At 50.5% G+C, this 21032-nt stretch overlaps 2 protein-coding genes across 2 annotated transcripts; both read right to left on the bottom strand.

The window, feature by feature from the left end:
• Positions 1-4242: 4242 nt before the first annotated feature.
• GSTT2B (glutathione S-transferase theta 2B) lies at positions 4243-10125 on the bottom strand. Its single transcript, XM_064392268.1, has 5 exons — positions 9968-10125; positions 6904-6991; positions 6141-6291; positions 4988-5164; positions 4243-4475 (listed from the first exon to the last, which is right to left on the bottom strand). The coding sequence occupies exons 1-5, from the start codon at positions 10077-10079 to the stop codon at positions 4278-4280; spliced, it is 726 nt and encodes a 241-aa protein (XP_064248338.1). The 5' UTR covers positions 10080-10125; the 3' UTR covers positions 4243-4277.
• Positions 10126-11004: 879 nt separating this feature from the next.
• On the bottom strand, positions 11005-19842 carry DDX51 (DEAD-box helicase 51). Its single transcript, XM_064392267.1, has 16 exons — positions 19806-19842; positions 19250-19620; positions 18634-18875; positions 18387-18537; positions 17615-17760; positions 17211-17282; positions 16935-17041; positions 16285-16393; positions 15773-15918; positions 14921-15113; positions 14197-14312; positions 13999-14115; positions 12987-13088; positions 12663-12726; positions 12320-12454; positions 11005-11528 (listed from the first exon to the last, which is right to left on the bottom strand). The coding sequence occupies exons 1-16, from the start codon at positions 19826-19828 to the stop codon at positions 11502-11504; spliced, it is 2121 nt and encodes a 706-aa protein (XP_064248337.1). The 5' UTR covers positions 19829-19842; the 3' UTR covers positions 11005-11501.
• Between the last annotated feature and the right edge of the window lie 1190 nt (positions 19843-21032).

The raw sequence follows: 21032 nt of genomic DNA, 5'->3' as shown, positions 1-21032 counted from the left end.
CCCACCGCAGCTTGGCTGGCACCGCAGGGGCTCGGGAGCTGCGCTCACCCACAGCACCCCACTACGACTTTCACAAGGTAAACGCTGAGTTTTGTAACACACTTCTGCAGGGCTGTGCCACGCTGCAGACAGGGCCTTTGCACAGTGTCCTCTAAGGCAGTGTTAATCACGCACCGCCAGGTCTCAGTAGGGTTTTCCGTTCAGAACATAATTCTTTGGTCACATAGTCTCTGCTGCAAGGTGACATCTGAATGGCAGTGAGGTGTGGAGGACTTCTCTGTGGAGATTACATCTGCACACTCAGTCAACGTGACTTTCCTCTCCCTGGTATTTGTCACTTGCGCTGAGTTTCACAGCTGTGTGATTCGGGAAGGTGACTGCTGCCGAGTACAGGGACTTGTGGGACCTGTGAGATAGAGCAGCTGAAGCACTCAGGGCAAAGTCACCCCCAGTCAAACCCACCTCAGCCGTGCTGACACCTCGCTATCAGTGTGGTGCCAGAGAGCTTGTACAGATCTTTGGAAAGAGCCATGGGAATCTCAGGGAGAGGGAACTGGAGGATCAGTTGCTCTTTTTCTTGTGAAAAGGCTTGGGTACTGAGCTGGGAGCTTGTGGTCTAGACAAATTACAAACTGGAACATTTCCAGGGGTTTAGAACTTTCAGATTTAGAAGAGCACTGTAAGAATTTTTCAGTTTCTCAGCCAGACCAGGGAGAGGGGCTGTGCACCCCCTTCACCTCCCCTGCAGCTCAGCTCAGCCTCTTGAGCACTGCACCCAGCACTGACAGGCTGGAGACCACAGCTCACGGAGTCTTGTGGCACTGCTTGAGTTCAAACTCCTTCAGTGCAAAGGAACCTGAAATGTAAAGGGACTGGGGAAGAGGAGCATGAAAGTGGCTCTGCACAGGTAATAGTCAGAGAAGTCTTTGTGCTTCAAAGTGCTCCCATGCCCATACTCTGAGAGATCATTGAGAAGAGTGTTGATCTCAGCAGTGTGCAGCAACATTAGCAGTGTGGGTTCACTTTGCTCCTTTATTCATGGTTCAGTTGATCCATTAGTCCTATCTGAACTTCAAAGATCTTTTCATGTGCCTCCTGGAAATGTTCCTTCCTTAAGTTTTTCTCCAATTTGCTGACTGCACTGCACAGCCCACATAACCAAAGAGGTATTTTTATCTGGTTGTGTTATAGGGCATTTGATTGATTATTCCTGGCTCCAGGCTGGTGATTATAGCACCGTATTTTCATTTGACTCAATCACCTCAAAGACCATTTTCCCTGTCCTTATTTTCTCTGCCAGGAAATAAGAACAAGACAGAAAAAAATGCATTAAGTTTTGCAGTTTAGTTCTTAATAATTTAGAAGTCTGAGGATGTCTTTCTGTTTTGTCAACATTCCTCCTGTTTTGTGTGCTACAGCTTCATTTTATTCCAGAAATCACAGGTTCTCACTTATTTCCAAATAGCCCTGGCAAAAGTTGAGGAAGTTGAATCAAACACGTTCAATTAAGCTGACAGTGGAGGTGTAATCCCTCTCCCTTTTCAGGGTGAAAGGGGAGTAGACACTAAACAGACCTTGTACCAAGGCAAGCAAAACTCTTGCACAACCTGTTGGGTTTTGGGAGGCAGCTCCCAGGGCTTTCAAGCTAGGAACTGGAACCAGACAAGATCCAATGACACAAAGGAACAAAATACAGAGGTGGAGGGATAGCAGAAGGCAAAGTACAAGGATGAGCAGCCTTATCTCCATGATTCAGAGCAAAAAACAAGGCAGATTTATCTGTTTTATAACTCTGTGGCCATCCAAGGAGTTACTCTACGGAGTTGCTTTGTCCTGTGGGAATGGAAGGGCTCAAAATGCCACTGGTCACTGCATAAACACCAGGCAGAAACTGTGGGGAAAACAACTTAAAATCCCTTCCTGTCATCATGAGTAGCCTGGAGTGAGGCAAGTGTATTTATCCTTTGTGAAACAGCAGTGGAGGAGCACCAGAGAGCCAGCTCTGAACATAGCCCCAGCTTGGTTTTGAAGGCAGCTGTCCTTGCAGGAGTGCACAGTGGGTGACAATTTAAGGAACTTGTGCCTCATTCTGACAAGCAGAATATTGGTTCAAGACTCTTACATGGAGCTTTTGTACTACAAGTATAGTAGATAAAAAAGTTTTAAAAAGACACTTGATTTGCCTTGGAATGGTTTGCATGCAGAGCAGCCCTGTGTGGAGAGTCTGCAGGGACACGTGTGTCACAAAAGGTTCTGCTCTTAAGTCCATTTTGAGATCTGTCAAGATTAGGGGTGCTAAAAGACTCTTGGTTTTGATTGTTTCTCTGCTCTGCCTATACTTGAACAGAAAGTGTGGGAAATATTTATGATGCTGGTAGAAGTTTGCTCTCTCCAAGAAAGGGAGAAGTTGAAAGTCAGGGTACAAAATGTGCAGGGAGGCTGGGCAGCCTGGGCAAGGCAGCAAAGGCACCTCTTGAATTGAGGGGTGCAGAGCAGCCCAGCTGGGGAGTGTGGTAAAGCTGCAGTTAGAGGAAGGAAGTGGTACAACATAAACACCTCCTGGGGCTCAGCACTCTGGCAGCTGCAGCAGGGAGGCTGTCAGGCACTGCTGCTCAGGCTCCAGCCATGCAAGCACTCCTAGGGCCAGGACAGAGCTGCTGTCATTGGCTTTGCTGGCTGGCATGCAACAGGCCCTTCTCAACAAATTCACCAATAAAACCAAATCAGGTAAGAAGACAAATATCCCTGCATGTGTCAGCACGAGAGGGAGAGAGTTTGAGGGCAAATGTGCCTTTTCATCACTGATACTGAGGATTTCCTGCAGGTTGGAAAGATGGAAAGTAAAGGCACCAGCCTGCTGGGCTCCTGTAGCTCAGCCTGCAGGCATGTGCAATGCAGACTGTGGTTTGTGTGGCCCTTTGAACTAAAGGGCAGGTTTACTCAGAAAACAAACAGAAAAGCCAGCTGGCTCATTCCCCAAAAACAGTTGATCCAACAGAAAAAAATGTGTGAGACTTTGAGCAGCTACATTCACCGTTTCTGGGCACTGCAGTAACTTGACTTACAGGTACAAACACAGCTTAACAAGGAGGGGAGGAAAACAATTCTGCAAACTGGAGCCCTCCTCATGGAGGCCTGCACCTGGAAATGGGAGGTCACAGGGACAGGAGAGCAGGAAAGCAGGAATGGCACAAAGGGACCCAGGCTATGCTGTGGAGGGTGCTGCAGAGCTGTGGATGATGACATGCTGTCCACTTCCCTCCAAATCCCGATTACAAATCCAAACAGAGCTACAACGCCTGGCAAATGCAGCCACTGGCTTTATGGGGGCTCTGAGGAGGCTGAGGAGCAGTGGAGCATTAACATGTGTGGGGCACTCCCCAGCTCAGGCACCAAGCTCTGTGCTCACGCGGGGCTGGCCAGCACAGCTCCCTGTGCCACCAGTGCCAGCCCAGCCACAGCAGCACCCCGTGCCAACAGCCTGCCCAAAATGGTTTCTGCTGTGCCGGCAAACCACTCTGGGACAGGGACACAGCATGATGGGGTTTGCAGAGGGAACCGTGTGGTCTGCAGCAGCTTGACCAAGAAAAGCAGCTTTTTTCCACTGTGCAGGCTGTTCTTTGCAGAACGTAGCACGAACCTCTGGGCGAGGAGCTTTACTGACTCTGTCCCTGCCAGCAGCTGGAGGCATCCCTTGGGCAGCAGCACGGCTCCCTGCTCCTGGGCTGTGTCCCGCTGCTCTCACAGGAGATGCAGCAGCATCTAGTGGCCAGGTGCTCCAAGGGCCCTGGCAGGGCTCCCACCGCGGCTGGGTCCTGACCTGTCCCTTTCCTAAAGAGCAAAATATCTTCCAGCAGGCTGTTTCCACTTGGCAAAGCGAAAACCATCTGCTACAATGTTTTTTCCTTGTTTCAGACGCACCTGTTCTGCCTCAGGAAACCTTTGCTCTGGCCTGGAAAACTCAGAGCAGAGGTGGGAGGGCAGCTCTGACTGCCCCTGCTCCCAACAGACTGAATCACCTCAGCTCTGAAACAGATCCAGTGGTGCTGGAGCATGAAAGGAAATCCTTACAGGGCTACACTTCCCATGCTGCAGTGGACAAGAGGGAAAAGTTGCTCATGGCAATCTAAGATGTATTTTTCTTCCCTTCTGAGCTGCAGAATGAAGGGAATGAAGGGAAGTGCATTTTGTGAAATGGTGTTTACGATTTTTAGAAGAAATGTTGAAAGACTACAATAAGCCTTCAGAAAAATAATCCATTTTATTAGAGCATAATTCTAATTCTGCTTTAGGAGCAGCTGCTTGAAATTCTCAAGCAGCTCAGGTGCAAACTGATCAGCAGTCAAGTTCTTCACGTTCATGATGTCCTGGTGGGCTTCCTGGAAGAGCTGCTTCCCCACGGCTTCTTCCACGCGCCTGCGCCACTCCGCCAGCTTGGGCCTCTCCTCGAACAGGTCATAGCCAGCACACACAGGCTGCAGAGACACACACCCAGAGTCAGGCAAACAGGGCATTTGCCAGGGATGGACCAAATGAAAATGCTTCTGGCTCAAGGCAGCAGACAGCCATGGTGTTAGGTGGAGCTCATCTCTGGCTCTTAGGTCATAGGAGGCAAGTGGTGACACCCGCAGCAGCTGCTGTCCCTTGGGACGTGCAGCAAAGAGCTCTGCCATGGCCAACCCCTGAATGGTCTAACACAGAACATGGAAGTCCATGCACACCAACACATATCTTCCAAATAGCTGTACTTGCCTGCCTAGCTTGTAATTTATCTTTCTTTCCTGGTGAATTCTGTCCATATTTCTATAGAAAGAACTATTTCATCAAAGTAGGTTTTCCCCAGTAAAATTAATTGTGATCAAAGTCAAAGAGGAGCAAGATTTAACCCCAGATCTGCCATTACAGAGGTGAGGGTGCAGCAGCCCCCCTGGCCTGGCCTGCCCACAGCCCCACTCCCAGATCCAGCAGTGCTGGGGTTGATGCTCACCTGCATGAGCTCCACCAGTGCTACCAGGTCTGCCAGGGAGACCTCGCTGCCTGCAATGAAGGGCTTGCCCTGCAAGAACTTCTCCTCAAACTGCTTCAGGGCAACGTTCAGGTCCTCAGTGACAAACTCCAGTTTCTCTGGAGGAAGTGGCTGGCCTGTGACGAGAGGCACAAACACCTGGCAGGGAGAAGAAACAACTTGCTTTTTATGTGCTTCCTTCCAAATCTACTCATCACACTCTCACTGCCACCTTCTGAGGATCCCTCACCAGCCATGCATGAGAACAACCAGAGCTGTTCATCAACCTTGCCAGGTTAATATTAATTACTTAATTAATAATTAATTAATAGTCATTACTTCCTGCCTCTCCTTGTCTGCTGCCTAGAAACCTGAAAATTCAACCACAAAAGTCTCCACTCAAAGTGATGCTGGACAGAGTTAAAGAAAAAAGTAGGGATTTATTAAAAGGCATCAATGAATACACCTTGGCAGCACAAGAGCCCAGCCAGGGCTGCACCCAAGGTGAACCCAAAATGGTCACAAAATCCCCTACTGCTCACGGGGTCTCTCACTCTGATCAGTTCTACTCCATTTGCATATTGGAGTTAATTGTCCAATTACAGCTGCAGCCCCTGCAGTCCCATCCTTCTCGTTTTTTCTCTCTTCAGCCCATGTTGTTTGTGCTCTGGGGCTGAGATTTGGATCATTTGTTCTTGGTGCCCAGCTAGAGCAGGAATTGTTTTGTCTCCCTGCTCTGTGCAGAGCTCACCATCCCTAATATGAAGCCCAGACCCACACACTAAAGCAGCACAGAACCTGAAAATATAAAAGCTATAAACCCGAGGCATCAAAGGGAAGACTGTACCATCTGCCAGCACCTGCATTTTGTTTTGCAGAGGGAGATTGTTTCCTCCATGCAGCCAGCACTGAGCTGTGTCTGGGGGAGCTGCTCCCCCAGCATGTGTCTGCTCTGGACCTTTGGCTGCAGCAGCAAGGACCCAGGCTACTCCAGTGGGGCTCGCTTCAGCAGCCAAGTCAGTTTTGTTGCTATCTCTCACTTGGCTTGCACATTTGCTGAGAAAGGCCCTGCAGACAGGCAGGCCATTTCACTTGCAGTCCTTAGCACCTCATTTTTGATATATAATGGTTTTACCTTGCTTAAGAACAGCTTGCTCCCCTTTGCACGGATGTTGACATGCTGCCAGGACAGGTACTCATCAACCCTTGCCCTTTTCTGCAGGTCGGAGGGGTACCAGTGATCAGGAGTCTTGAATTTCTGCACCAGGTACAGGAGGATTGCAATGCTGCCCAGAGAGCAAGACAGACTGGTGAGCTGATCATCTGAGATTAAAGCACCTCATCCTTTGTTTTCCCCCAGATTTTGCCCTGCTGGACAAGCAGCCACACAAACCTGGGGAGTCAGGTAGAAGGCAGGGCACAGCACAGGAGAGAGTTTGTGCTGCTGCCTGTGGATCATAATCTAATACAAGTAATTGCCCAACAAGACAGGAGTGGTCTGCTGGTACAGTTTTGAGCAAACAGAAGCTGCAGAATGAGTTTATACCAAATCTGAGCTTCACGCTGCCTGCCCACCCAGCAGCGGGTGCTTCATGTCACATTTCCTGCACTGGCCCACAGCCCCCAGCTGCAGGCAGAGAGCAGGACACCTGGACAGCTATTTAAGCTCAGAAACACTGCCCACAAAGCAGCAAAGCAGCTCCAAGCAGCAGCTTTTTCTACTATTAATGCTGTTCAAGTTGCTTATGCAAGAACTTCTCTTGAAACACAGGTTTGTTATGCGCAAGTGGAACACAGAACAGGAGGGAGACAAGAACCTGCCTGGACTGGAGTGCCAGCAGTTCAAGCACTGGGACAAACAACTCTGCAGCAGGGGGTTGAGCTTATTTGAGCCTCACCTCTCTGCTAAGGTGAAAGAACCATCCTTCAGTGCAGGCACCTTCATCAGCACATTCACCTTCCGGAACTCCTCTGTCTTGTGCTCCCCTGAGGAGGAAAATGAGGAGTTTTACTTGGCAGGGGTACTCAGGACCTGTTTGTAAACACCTGAGGAGTTTGTGGGGACTGTCTAGCTTCAAGTTCTTGTTTCTAAGTGTACAGATCAAGTCTTGTGTCAAGTTTATAAGCAATGAATAAGTGCTGCAGGGTGAGCAGGGGGCCAGCCCTGTGGTATCAGCTGATTATGGCCTGCATACCAGACCCACCTATGGACCAAGGGCAGGATGGTTGGGAGTCCTTTCATACCAATAGCACTTGACAGCTGGGGGCTCTATCCACCCCACACTTGTGCCTGGAGGTACCTGTCCTGTACAAACCCAGGGGAGCACCAAGCACCTTGGAGGAAAGGGATCTCACTAACCCTTTCCTCCAAGGAAGGGAGGACAGTGAGAAGCAGACACCTTTTTCTGGAAGATAATGTAATTTATATTCAACTACACTTTCTAAAGTCCACAGATGAACATAAATTCCTGTGATTCCATGTAGAACCATGGGTACTTCTTTACAGATCTTTCAATTAGCTCCTGTGCATCTTGCAATCTTTTGTAAGAGCAAATATGATTTTAGGTCGCTTTTAAGCTATCTTGTAGGTCCTCCCCAAAAGGTAGGCAGAGTGAACCTGACAGGAGAAGATGCTGTGTTCATCTAAGGTCTCAGTGTACTCCATTCTGCCTGAAAGCAGTCCCAGAAGCCTTGTTCTATGTGACTGGTTTGTGACAGCCTTTTCCACCCACTCAGTTCAGCCACATGTGGCTGCCTGGGTATGTGTAACTAACCTTGAGCCCCATCCTGCTGTGTGAGCCATCTGAGAACCTGTGTGCCAGAGGAGATGCTCTGGAAGCAAATTTAGCTTTTCTGTACTTGGCAAACTTGATTTGTGACTATTCCCCTGTCATTGGCTCACAGCCCACCTCCCCTACCCCTCTCAGAAAGATGAAGTGTGCAGACTCCAGGTCTTCAGGTGTCCTTTGAATGCCAGGTGATCCCCACCCATTCTCACTTCTACCCCTTTCATTGACACCTGCCACACTGGGGGCTGAGAGCTTTTCTGGGACATCCCATTTAAGCCACCAGCTCAGTTGTGAGTCTCAGTTCCCTCACCTTGTCCTTACAAACTGTGCAGTGTCAGGTGCCAGTGCAGTGAGCCTCCTCCATTGTGGCAGCACCTGCAGAGCTTCCCCATGCCACAGGAGGTGCACCCAAATCACCCACCTTAAATTCACAGGCCAAAAGCAGATTCCCAAGGGGCACAGAGCATTGGGAATCTGTGATTTAATTCCCTTTCCTTCCTCTCTCTCCTCCTATCCTTGCATTTCAGTTGTTTCTTTTTCTTTGGTGCTCTCATTCCTTGACAGTCTCCTCTCCTTTGCTCCAGTGTCTCACCACAACAATTAATTTATTGGGAAAGAAGGGGAAGGACACAAGATGGGCCAGCCCCCAGCTACAAACAGTTGCAAAAATTTTTGCTATGAGACAAGTGGGAGTAAAGCCACAGTAAGGTACAACCAACCCACAGCTCAGGTGCAGGGGAACACCCAAAGACTCAAGCACAACACGTCTGAGGTTTCTTTCAAGTTGGAGTCTCTCTTGTTCCTTCCTCAATTTCAGCTCCAGGAGCCTTCTCATCTTTCATTGTTTTTAAACATTACTTACTGAGGCCTTTTTATGCCCAATGCATTACCTTAATTTCAAATCCATCAGATATCTGAAGAGCTTGAAGGATAGGCTTTACCAGCTTCAATTACAAAGAAAGAAGATACAGATCTTTGGATCTCCTTTGGTGAAAAGACACCTTTGGACGGGCTCCTAACAGTTATCCGTTGGTTTTAACCCAACTAAACCACCTCCCTTCATTTCTCACTGCTCACATTACTGCCAGCTGCACTGTCTCGCTCCACAGCCTTCTCAAGCTGGTCCTCAACCCTCCCAAAATAACCAGACTACAGACTACCCGACCCAGTGGAGCCCCCAGAGGGGAGCCCTACCCCTGCCCTGCCCTGCCTTCACACGGGGACAGCTCAGCAAGCTGGTGCATGACGAGCCTCCCAAGGGGAGTTAACCCCTGCCAAGAGGAGAAGGGCTGCTCTCAGCAACTGCTGCTGCTTCCCAGAGCACACATTTTTCTAAGCTGAATTCCTGAACAAGACCCACACACCTCGGCTGTCCTCGCCCCTACACCAATGTCCCACCTCTGCAGCTTTTTGTTTCCCATCTAAACGGGGAATGCCCCAGATCTGGCACATCCTGAGCGCTTCTCAGAAAAGCCTCTCTGTTTTTCAGAGACCCAATTTCTGCTGGGTGGGGCCGATTTCGAAGCTATCACATGCCTTGGCAGAGTCCTGCTTGCTGCAGAGGAGCACAGGCACTGAAATCAGTACTTCAACTACAGGATTGCACTGCAGAATTAGGTATTGGTTTTGGGTGGGCACCAGGGACCCTCTGCAGCAGGAGGGCCACGCCACCCTCCCTCAGCATCTCACACTGATGGGGATGGTGAGCAACCCCGTGCTTCCACCCGCAGGCTGGAATCCAGCAGCCCCCGGGGGTGGAGAAAGAGCCGGGAGCAGCGGGACACGCGCAGAGCTGGGACTGGGACCCTGGGACACCCACAGAACCGGGACTGGGACCCTGGGACACCCACAAAGCCAGGCTGGGACCCCTGGGACACCCACAGAACCGGGACTGGGACCCTGGGACACCCACAAAGCCAGGCTGGGACCCCTGGGACACCCACAGAACCGGGACTGGGACCCTGGGACACCCCAAGATCCAGGGCTGGGACCCCTGGGACACCCACAAAGCTGGGGCTGGGATCCTGGGACACCCCAAGATCCAGGGCTGGCACTCTGGGACACCCACAAAGCCGGGGCTGGGACACCCCGGGACACCCCAAGGCTCGGGGCTGGGACACCCCGGGACACCCCGGGTCACCCGGCTGCCCCCGCCACCCCCGGCCCCGCTCACCCTTGGCCAGCTGCACCCGCTTGAACTCGAAGGGGATGTTGTTGCTGCGGGCGAAGATGTAGAGCGCCCGGCAGGGCTGCGAGAGCAGGTCCAGGTACAGCTCCAGCCCCATCGTGCCGCTGTCCCTGTCGCTGTCGCTGCCGCCCCGGCCGGGGCTGATAAAGCCGCCCCGGTCCCGCCGACACCGGGCCCGCCCCGGCCGGGGCGGGGCGGCAGAGCCGGCTCTCCGGTGCCCCCGGTGAGCCTCACCCCGGACACGGCACCCGGGGCAAAGTCTCAGTGGGCTCTGCCACCTCACCCCCGGCCGCACACGGGCTTGTGCCGGTGACTGCCCGCAGCGACACAGAAACCACAGCCCGGCTGGGGGATGTGAGAGGCAGGTCCTGGTTGTGCTCCTGGGAGCTCTCAGCTCTTGCACAAGAGGATTTTCCATTCCTGTGACTCTCCAGCTGCCCAGACACCCGTGCTGTGGAAAAACAGCTGCAGAGCGAGCACTCACAGCAGGAGAACACACACTGCTTCACTGCTATGGAACAACCTCGTGCTCCTGTCTTCAACCACCATTCCCAAACCCCCTTTCTTCAAGATTCCCAGCTTTCAATAATTTACTGCTAATGCTGGTGTACATTTATTTAGCTTTGCAGAACAATAAGCCAGAGCTGGAGCCATTCCTGCTGAAGGAAAAGCAACCCTTGGAGAGTAGTTGCAGGCCACAGCTACATGGCAGCTCTAAGCCTTCTGCCAGGCCAGCTAAAAATACCATGGCATGTGTCAAATACAGACTTAGGGCTTGCAGTGACACCAGCTGGCTCCAGGACATTCATATTAGACATCAGACATTTCAGTCTGCATTAACATCAATCTACACTTAATAATACCTGCTGTTACCTTTGGTACAGAACATTGGAGGGAAACAACAAAACAACATAGGCAAGAAAAGGACAAGGTACAGGACTGTAAGAGTGAAAAGTCCTTTAAGCAGTATCTCCATTCCTCATAAAATACTGTGAGTTGGAAGGGACCCACAAAGATCACAAAGTCCATTTCCTGAGCCCAGGAATCTTTATTCGACAGAGTTTAAAAAATATATATAATATTTATTTAATATTTACTTAGAAGTTGGAGTCACTGCGCATAGAGCAGCTCTTCAAACACATTTCTGCTACAGGCACTGCACAGGTGTTTATGCATCTGCAGACAGACAGAACCATTGTCCCAGGGCAGCAGGGAGGGCCCAGCCCTCACCACTGGAGAGCAGCAGCTCCATCAGGCCACACTCGAGCAATTCTACACGTGCCAGCAGGATACGATGCAAAGTCCTCTTCAAGACAACATGTATCTCAACATGTATCTTTTTTTTTTTTAAACCAGTAACTGAACCCTGTTCACAGCGTCCTCGAAAGAGGAATAAGGCCTGCAATAGCTGACTGCAGATATGATAAGGCTGAGGAACCAAGCACTGAGGGCCCGTGACTCAGTGTTGCTGTGCTGGGGAGCAGCTCCAGCCACATCAGCCATCTCAGCTTCCACTCGCTCAGGCTCGCTTCTGGGCTTGCTCGTTCTGTTCAAAATCAAAGTTGAGAAGGTGAGTGGACATGCCCCTGTCCCAGAGTCACACAGCAGGGACTTCAGGGAGGAACAGGACAATTTAATAAACCTTTCTGTCCCAGTTCTCAAACATTCCTAGTCTACAACTCAAAATCATCATTTTTTCAGGGCCAGGTATTTATGAGTTCTCAGCTTAAAGAGCAGAACACTTGCCCAAATCATGCAGCACAAAGTCTATTAAGGATTCCTAGTCCACCCATCTGGCAAGGTAAATGCTACCCTGCTTTTGTCTCAAAGTTCTCAACTTCACACTGGTGTAAAAAAGGGCCTGCAGATAGCTGTGCATTAGTCTTATACTCTGTAATGACAAAAGGTTTAATCTCTGCATTTTGCTTGCAGTCCTCTGGGTAGCTGTCAAAATCCCAGCTACAGAGGTAAAGAGAAGGTCAGAATAGAAAAACCCACCAAAAATCAGATTTGTTTTGGTTGAAAAAGGCCATTAAGACCATTGAATCCAAGCATTTACCCGACACTGCCAAACCCATCACTAAATCACATCCCCAAGTGCCACATCTACACATCTTTTAAACCCCTCCAAGAATGCTGCCTAACTTTGACAGAAAACCTTTCTCCCCTCCCCACCCTTTCTGAGTATTCCATAACAATGCACCCACCAATGCTGAATTGGTACTATTTTAGGTGAAGGAAAGGATCCTGGACTCTAACACTTGTGCTAAGCACAAACTGCATTAAAAAAATCAAACTGCAACTTGCACAGTTTATTTTCTTCCCCATTTCAATTACCTTGACTGTCTTCTCAAGCTTAGAGAGAGCTTCCTCATACTGCTGCACCATTGGCTTCAATGAGTTGCCCTTCACGGGGTGTTTCTTTATATCCTGGATGCCAGCATCCCTCAGCATCCTCAGGAACCGCCTCTCCTGCAAAAACAGCCACTGGAGATGAGACACCCCCCTGCCCATCAGCTACAAAATCAGCACATTTGGGAACATGCTGCTTAGTCAGGAAACAACTGAAGTTTCCAAGCACAAAGCTCAGCTGACTGGAAAAGGTGGGAAGTAGTATGAACTGTATGATCCTTATGCCCCTGCATGCATCCTTATCAAATGAATCCCACAACAGACACACCTGAATTCTAAGGACCAAGCTGAAAGCAACACCTGCTTCTCCTGCACGAGCTGTTCTTCCAACCCTGAAAACAGAGAAAGCAGCTTCAAGTCAGTTTAGCCCCATAGTCACTGCCATTATCAGCTCAGAGATTCTGATGCTGAAATTCTCCACTTTTAAGAAAGTCTGATTCCAAGCAATGCTAGGTTTAATTTTTGCTAGAAAGCTATTTGCATATTAAAGCAAAAAGAAAAGCTAAAAGCCCTTTTAAGTGCACGTCACCTTTGCTAAATACTTCATAACAAACCAAGCTCAGACATCTTCCTCTTGCTCCTGTTGTCTTACCGGTGAATGTAGGTCCTGATGAACTGAGGTGCATCATAGTTTATCACATAATTCACTCCTTTAACATCAATCCCTCGAGCTGTGGCATCTGTGCTGATTAACCTGTTTGTAAATGGATACATACTCATTTTCAGGTGACATCTCAGGCACTACACGCACAAATAAACCACCAGTGAACACAGCACAACTCCTGCTATCTCTGTTCAAAGTGGACAGTCAGCCTATGCCTCTAAGGCTGGCAGCAGCACTGCAAGTCTCTCCTTACTGCCACTGGCCTTGTCAGACCTCCAAGCACCACTACAGGCTTGTCACCCTCTGCTGAGCATGAAAAGTTACTGGGTGTTTCCAGGTTCTCCAAGCATGTCAGACACCTCCCAGCTCACACAAATCTCTAAGGAATCTGAACATTCCATACAAGCACAGAACACACAAACAGCAAGGTGAGAAATACCAGTAGTCAAGGATGAATTTATACGCCAGGTTTGGATAAAAAGAACACCCAGAAAATAAGTTTTTACCTTTTCCTCAGAGATATTGCACAGATATAATCTCATATAGCTACCAAAATCACAATGCAAATCACACACATGGGCAGAAGTAGAGCTGTATGCCAGTCTGAGCAGGGATTGCTTTGGTAGGAAGCTGTAACACTAAATACAGCTTCAGCACCAACATCCATTTCCACCCTATAAGTACAGATACTCAGCACAAACATTAAACTCCAAATTTACAAACCTGTGTGTTTTGGGCAACTCTATGAACACGCATTTGTATTTATTGCTTGTTATAAAACAACATGTAGAAATCAGACTGCAGCTAGATTAGAACAGGCTGAGTTACATGAAGGATAAACAATTCAAAGCCACAAGCCCAAGTCTCACATCCCTCCTGCAACAGACTCCTGCATGTTTTACAAGACCCCAAGTAACTGTGTCCCTTGCTCTGTTTAGCTTTTCACACTGCAAACAGCCTGTGCTGGAAAACATACAGGAAACTAGTTTAGGATGCTCACAGTTGTATTTTTCCTTGATCAAACTCCTTCATGGTTCTCCTTCTCTCATTTGGAGTTAACCGAGAAGAAAACTCTGCCACTGTGACTCCACCAAAGGCCTGAACCAACAGGAACAACCTGCAGGTGGACAAGAGAGAAACTGTCACTCCTTTATCTCTGTAAGATCCCCTGACAGAGAGTGATCTCATTCATGCTTACCTGTGAGAGGCTTCCCTGGAGTTGGTGAAGCACAACACGCGGGTGAATTTCATTTTCAGCATGAAATACAAGAGGAGCAAGGGCTTGGAATTCAGGTCACAAGGCACGTAACATTGCTGCAGTCAACAGGAAAGGAGTTCAGAGAGAGGAATCACTTCTTGCCAAGACTACCTCCCCTGAAACCCACTGCCTGTCCATGACCCACACTGGCCTGGATGTTTTATAGCTGACTAACAGCAGCAAAGCCAGAGCCCATCCCATCCCCTTCAGAATAAACAGGCTGGCAGGATACAACACAAGTGGAGACAGGAGACCTGCATTGTTCTAATGCTCTCACACCTCCACAGCAAGTAACAGCATGCACTGCCTTCCTGCCTACAGGCTGGCCTGTGTACACGTGTCTTGAAATGACTGTCAGACATATGGACAATTGATAGGTGCTACTACATTACTATGACTTCCTAGTTCCACTCCCCATTGCAGCTAAATTTAATTCCACATGAAGACAGATTAATTTAAAAAATAATCAAGTCTTAACCAAATGAACATTAAGTAATGAGAAAACAAATGTCCAAAGGTACAGCTCTCTGGGTCATACATACTCCCAAAGGCACTTTTGCAAGGAAACACAGGGAAGACACACTTGTTTTAGGGTAAAACCACAGTTAGTTCAGAATTAAACAAATCTTCAAGTGTAACTTATTCAAAAGAATTCACATCATACCGACAGCCCCTCTGGGAGTGTGTATTTATTATTAGTATTTTGTTCAGCTTCTGCTCCATCTCTGTTTTTCTCGGAATACACAGATGTGAAGAGACGAGGCTGGAATAAATCCAGCTGCTGCAATTTCTCTGGGTCCTGGGTCAGTGTGGCTGAAAACAGCAGTTTCTGTAAGGGTATCTGAGGAGAGCAGGAACTGAAAGAAACAGCACACAGAAACTGGGCTTTGAGGATGGGGCAAAGGAGTTTCACCCCTAGTGCCTTCACATGATGCAAGGGAAGCAATCAATGCTTTCTGATGCTCTTCTCCTGCCCTGGGCCTTTCCTGTAGATTCTTCTCCACCCTTGTTTTATGGTGGAGTTCACAGACAGAACTGATGAGCATTCTCAGTCAAGTCCACAACCCCTGCACAGTCCCTGCAGCCTGGTTACCCCTGCTCTCATTTCAGTCATGTCCTCCCTTGGCCGTTCATCTCAGTTTCTGACACATCTCTGCCACTGCTGTACAAAAACAGCAGCTGCAGATAGTTAATTGCAGGAGCTCTCCTCCAAATCCATTACTCAGCTTTGCCAGAAGGCATTACTATAGTTACTGTGCAAATGGATCACAGATTTGCAATATTTGTGCTTTCTTTTGATGCTCCTTTAGTCTACATAAGGAAAGCCTGGAGAACACAATACTTAGTCTGAAGGACGTGTTCTGGCATCAGCTGCTCACTGCCTTTTTTTGGTAGACATTTCTCAGAGGAATGAAGCTTTGGGACTCTGTGTGGCAGTGTACAGTGGAGCAGGGCAGTGACATCCAAGTGCTGGTGTCCATACTATCAGTTCAAAGAAATGCACTCTGCAACTTACCTGGCTGCTGTTAAAGGCCCTGGTTTGGTCCTCTGAAAAAGCATGCTGGAGCCAGAGTAATTTTCTCCTTGGAATGCAGCTTTGACAATTTGGTTCAGACAGTTCTGGTGCATGTCATCAATCATACGGTCAGCTTCATCCACGATCTGGATTCACAAGGATGAAAACCACCACTTGTTAAATACTGGGAGCTTTTATTTTCCTTTGTATCTGTAACCAGTGAGCCAGAAGGTAAGATAATGGAAGCTTCTAGTCAACAGAATTGCTTTCCTTGCCCATCCTTACTCCAAGTTTGCAAGAGCCTAAGAGAGAAGGGGAAGTGGGTGGATGCTTGGGTGTCACGAGTTGGAATCAAACATCTCATCTTGTGACTGCTCCCTCCACAATCTGGAGTGCAGACAGGCCCACACAACAGCTCCAACAGAGAGGTATTTATGTTGCACACAAGGAGCAAGCAGGAATTAGTGCTGCAGCAGACACTGCACTCAGATGGGAGAGCTGTGGTGACTCACCAGGAAGCGAAGCTGAGCCAGGCTGAAGCCTGGGGTCTGGCTGATGTGATCCGTGAGCCTCCCTGGCGTGGCCACCACAATGTCAGCCAGGCTGCAGTAGCCTGTCACTCTGAAAGGACAAGCAGCCCATCAGTAAGTCCCTCTCTTCACAATAAAGCCTGTAGCAGAGACCTTAAGAAGCAGACCTTAAGGTTTTCCTACCATTCAATTAACTGAGGAGTAACAAAATTCACATATGGACTTGACACTGGAGAGCAGGCAGGGGCAGTGGGGGACACAAAACACCAGTCTCCACCGTGCTGCCTTATTTTAAACAGAAAGTGTCACTCTTCGTTGCTCTTCAAAAAAGTTTAATCGCAGAAAAACCCCACACAGCCATATGTACCCATGGGCACAAGGTAAACATTTGCATTCTGAGCATTTGCTGGTGAAGAACCCCAAAAATCCAGTGAAACATTACAATGACAAAACAGGAGTAGTAACAAGCACTGTGACAAAGACAGAACCACCAGAGTTCAGCATATAAACCTATTATCCAAAACCATGATAGCATGATGCTGTGCTGCAATAATCCATATCTTGACCCGACCTTAATGACATTAATTAGCATGCAATCTCTATAAACTTTGTCAAAATACCTTTTCACCTACTTTTTCTGCACAAGCATCTCCTGTTCCTTTGCAAAAGACTTCTGGCCAGTAATCAAAACGACCTTCAGCCCTGTCCCGTCAGTGTAAATGTTGAACACTTTACTCACCTGCAAGGAGATGAAGAGGCTTTGTCAGCTGCAGGAAGTACTTTCCATTAGAGGAACAGCACCAAACCCTCTGGCAGGTCTTCAGCCTGCTCCACAGAACAGCCAAAGGACTGGCTGCAGCAGCCTGTCCCTCAGCCCAGCTCTGCCCAGCCAGGGAGGAGCCACATACCTGTTGTGCCAGCTCTTTGGTGGGCAGAACAACCAGGGCTCGTACGTGGCAAACCACTCGATCCAACAGAACCTGCCAAAACAGAGGCCCAGTGAGTCCCTGACAGAACAGGGGGAGCAGGGGTCTTGGGCCTAACCTAGCGAGAGAAGATGGGCTTGACACATTCTCAGTTTTATGTTTCCATTTTTCTCACTCCTCCCTCCCAACTCCTCAAGCTGTGCCTGCTGTCTGAGAAAAGGAGTGGGAAGCTGACAAGAAGCTCCCTCAGACAGCTCCGAGCTGAAAATCTGCTGCCTTATGCCCACAAATTCCTTGGCTTTTCGACCTGCTTTGAAGTTCAGGTTCTGCCTGAACAAAACAACGCCAGCATTTCCCCAGAGATATTTTCCTGAGGGTGAACTCACCTGTACAATGGGGATGACAAAGGCCAGGGTCTTGCCACTGCCCGTGGGTGCTGAGACACAGATGTCCCTGGGGCGGTACCCGCCGCGGCCCCGCAGGAACCCCCCGGCTGCACTGCCCAGAATGGCAGGGATCACCTCTGCCTGCACTGGCAAAACCAGAAATAAACACCAGCTGTATGCCTCACCGACTCACCAAGAGCGGAAAATGTTACAGAAAAGCATTACTGAAATGAGAAAATGGGTGCTGGCTGCCCAGCACAGCCCTGACAGGCCTCAGGCACAGCCTAAGGTCACCTCTGTCCCTGTCCTTGCAGCCACCTGCCCTTTCTTCTTATTAAGCATTTATTCTATCTGTTTGTAAAACTGGCAAATTAACAGAAAACAGACTTCTTTTTTTTTTTGTTTGTTTGTTTGGATATTTTTCTGGTGCTGTAATGAGCTCCCAGAAAGCTCTGATCAGCAGCAGAGACAGTGGAAATTACGAAGATAAAGCACAAGCTTCCACAAGGACATAAAGCGTGAGCACATGAGTAAGACTTCCCTCTTTGGGCAGCTCTGAGCCACCACTCCAAGCTGTATTTATGAGTAGGAAACAGACTTTTCCTCGGCCCAGACAAAGCTTTGAGAAAGAAGGGTTAAATCTCCTACCATCACTTCCACGCACTACACTTTGTCCTGCCTTTTACTTCACTGCCTGCACAGAGCACACAGCACCAGGCTGTGGGAGCTCTTTGAGGCCCTTTAGAAAGAAACAGAATCAAAGTCAAGGCACCTGGGAAAAAGGAGTCAATGCCATTGGTGTGCAGCTTCCTCAGCAGCAGGGGGTGGATGCCTGGCACATCTGTGGCTGCTCTCAGGTTGTCCCTGATGCTCTTCTGCACCCGCCGGGGCTCTGCCAGCCACTGGGGCAGGAAGGGCTGCACCTGAGGGCAACGACAATGGGGCAGCACCACATGTGAAACAGACTTTAGGAAGCATTCTCTTGCTGTCCATCACCAAGATTCAGTCAGGCTGGTTACCTTCTGCACTGGCTTTGCTTCGTAGTCCCCGAGAATCATCATGCTGGAGGGTGCAGCCCCTGCCCCCTCCCCTGAGGCTGCCAAGGGCAGCTCCTCCTCTGCAGCTTTATTGCCTTCAGCTTTTCCACTGCTCTCTTTCTTCCCTGCTTCATCTCCTTGTGTCTCCTCGTCTGTCTTCCTCCTTTTATTAGGATTCTTTTTAAAGTTGCTTCTGCTGTCCTGTTTGATGTCTTCTTCAGAATCTGGAATTTGGGTAACAGCAATACAGAGCTACAGGTCAGAGCACACCACAGAAAAGGGAGTTGGCAATATTGCAACACAGGACTTAAGCAACAACTTGCAAGCTCTTTTTTCCTACAGCCAATGCAGAAGTCAAACATTTCTCCTTTGTTGGTATAGACACAACAAGACTGAGGTGATGTGATGTGCTTCCCTCCTGCCCTCACACTAAACTGACCCTCAGAGTTCACAGTATGGGGCCTTCCCTTGAAAAACAAGGAGATGGAAAGAAAATCAGGTAAATTGGGCAAGGTACTCAGAGGAACTCACGCTCACTTTTCTGTGGAAACTGCCAACCACGAAGAACTGAAACCCTACAGGCTCACTTTATCCTCACCTGCTTCAGTGCTCTCTCGCTGCACTTTCGATTTTCTTCTATTTGCTTTCTTCTTCTTTGTGGGGCTGCTGCCATCTGCTGCCTCCTCAGTACCAGCCCTTTCCTCCGAAGAGCTGCGGGGCTGTTTTGTCTTTACCTTCTTCTGTCTCTGCGCGCTGGGCTGCTCCTCCCTCTCCCTGTTCCCCTTGCGTTCCCCGGGCTCCCCCCCGGGGCTCAGCCCGGCGCCCCCGGGGCCCTCCCTTCCCGGGGCCGGCGCCTCTCGCTGCTTCTTCTGCTGCCGGGCCCTCGCCTGCCGCTGCAGCCGCTCCAGCAGGACCCGCGCCCGGCCCTGCGCCTCCTCCTCCGCCTCCTGCCCGTCCTGCTCGCCGTACCTGGAACAGCCACACAAACCTCCTCAGGCCGCGCCGCCCGCCCGCGCCCACCGGCGGACACGCACCCCGGCCCGAGGCAGCCCCGGGGCAGGGGCAGGGTCCGGGTACAGCAGGAGAGCGGAGCGGAACGGGGAGGAAAGCGGGGAGCGGGGAGGAGAGCAGGAGCGGGGCCATGCCCGCCGTACCTGCGGATGCAGAACAGCGCCATGGCCACGCCGCGCCGCCCGGCGCACACGGATGACGTCAGCGCGCCCCGCGAGGGAAGCCTCCAGCAGGCGCGGGGCGGGAGCGCCCCCTGCCGGCCGGAGGTGGAATTGGGGGGGGGGCAGCGCCGCGCGTGCGCGCAGCGGGGCCTGAGGGGAGGGCGGGAAAGCGCTGAGGGGGGGACGGGAGCCCCGGGGCGGGACAGAGCACGGCCCCTGTGAGGGATGGGCTGGGACAGGGCACGGCCCCTGTGAGGGATGGGCTGGGACAGGGCACAGCACCTGTGAGGGATGGGCTGGGACAGGGCACAGCACCTGTGAGGGACAGGGCACGGCCCCTGTGAGGGACAGGGCACGGCGCCTGTGAGGGATGGGCTGGGACAGGGCACAGCACCTGTGAGGGACAGGGCACGGCCCCTGTGAGGGACAGGGCACGGCCCCTGTGAGGGACGGGCTGGGAAAGGACATAGCACCTGTGAGGGACAGGGCACAGCACCTGTGAGAGACAGGCTGGCACAGCACAGCATCAGTGTGAGACAGATCACCAGCACCAGTGAGGAATGGGCTGGAAAAGGGCACAGCACAGCAAGGGGATGGGCTGGCACAGCACAGCATCAGTGCAGGACACAGCTCAGCACCTGTGAGGGACAGGGCACAGCACCGGTGGGGGATGGGCTGGAAAAGGGCACAGCACAGCAAGGGATGGGCTGGCAGAGCACAGCATCAGCCTGGGACAGATCACAGCACCAGCATGTCCTGTGCTGTGTCCTGCTCTGAGGCTGTGCCCTTTTCCAGGGCTGGAAAAGGGCACAATATCAGTGCAGGACACAGCTCAGCACCTGTGAGGGACAGGGCACAGCACCGGTGGGGGACAGGCTGGGACAGGGCACAGCACCAGAGAGGAATGGGCTGGAAAAGGGCACAGCACAGCAATGGATGGGCTGGCAGAGCACAGCATCCATGTGGGACAGGGCACAGCACCAGTGAGGAATGGGCTGCAAAAGGGCACAGCCTCAGTGCAGGACATGGCACAGCACCTAAGGAACAGGCTGGCAGAGCACAGCATCCATGTGGGACAGGGCACAGCAGCAGCCAGGCACAGGCTGAGCACACTGAAGCTCCCTACAGTGCTGAAGGCCCCTGCAGAGCGCCCGCAGCACTGAGGGCCATCCCTGCTGCCTGGAGCAGGCAGTGTAGCAATGTGGGTAA

This window comes from Passer domesticus, chromosome 17 (genome assembly GCF_036417665.1).
Source record: "Passer domesticus isolate bPasDom1 chromosome 17, bPasDom1.hap1, whole genome shotgun sequence".
In the NCBI taxonomy this organism is placed as follows: Eukaryota; Metazoa; Chordata; class Aves; order Passeriformes; family Passeridae; genus Passer; species Passer domesticus.
This window is presented reverse-complemented; position numbering and strand designations above follow the sequence as displayed.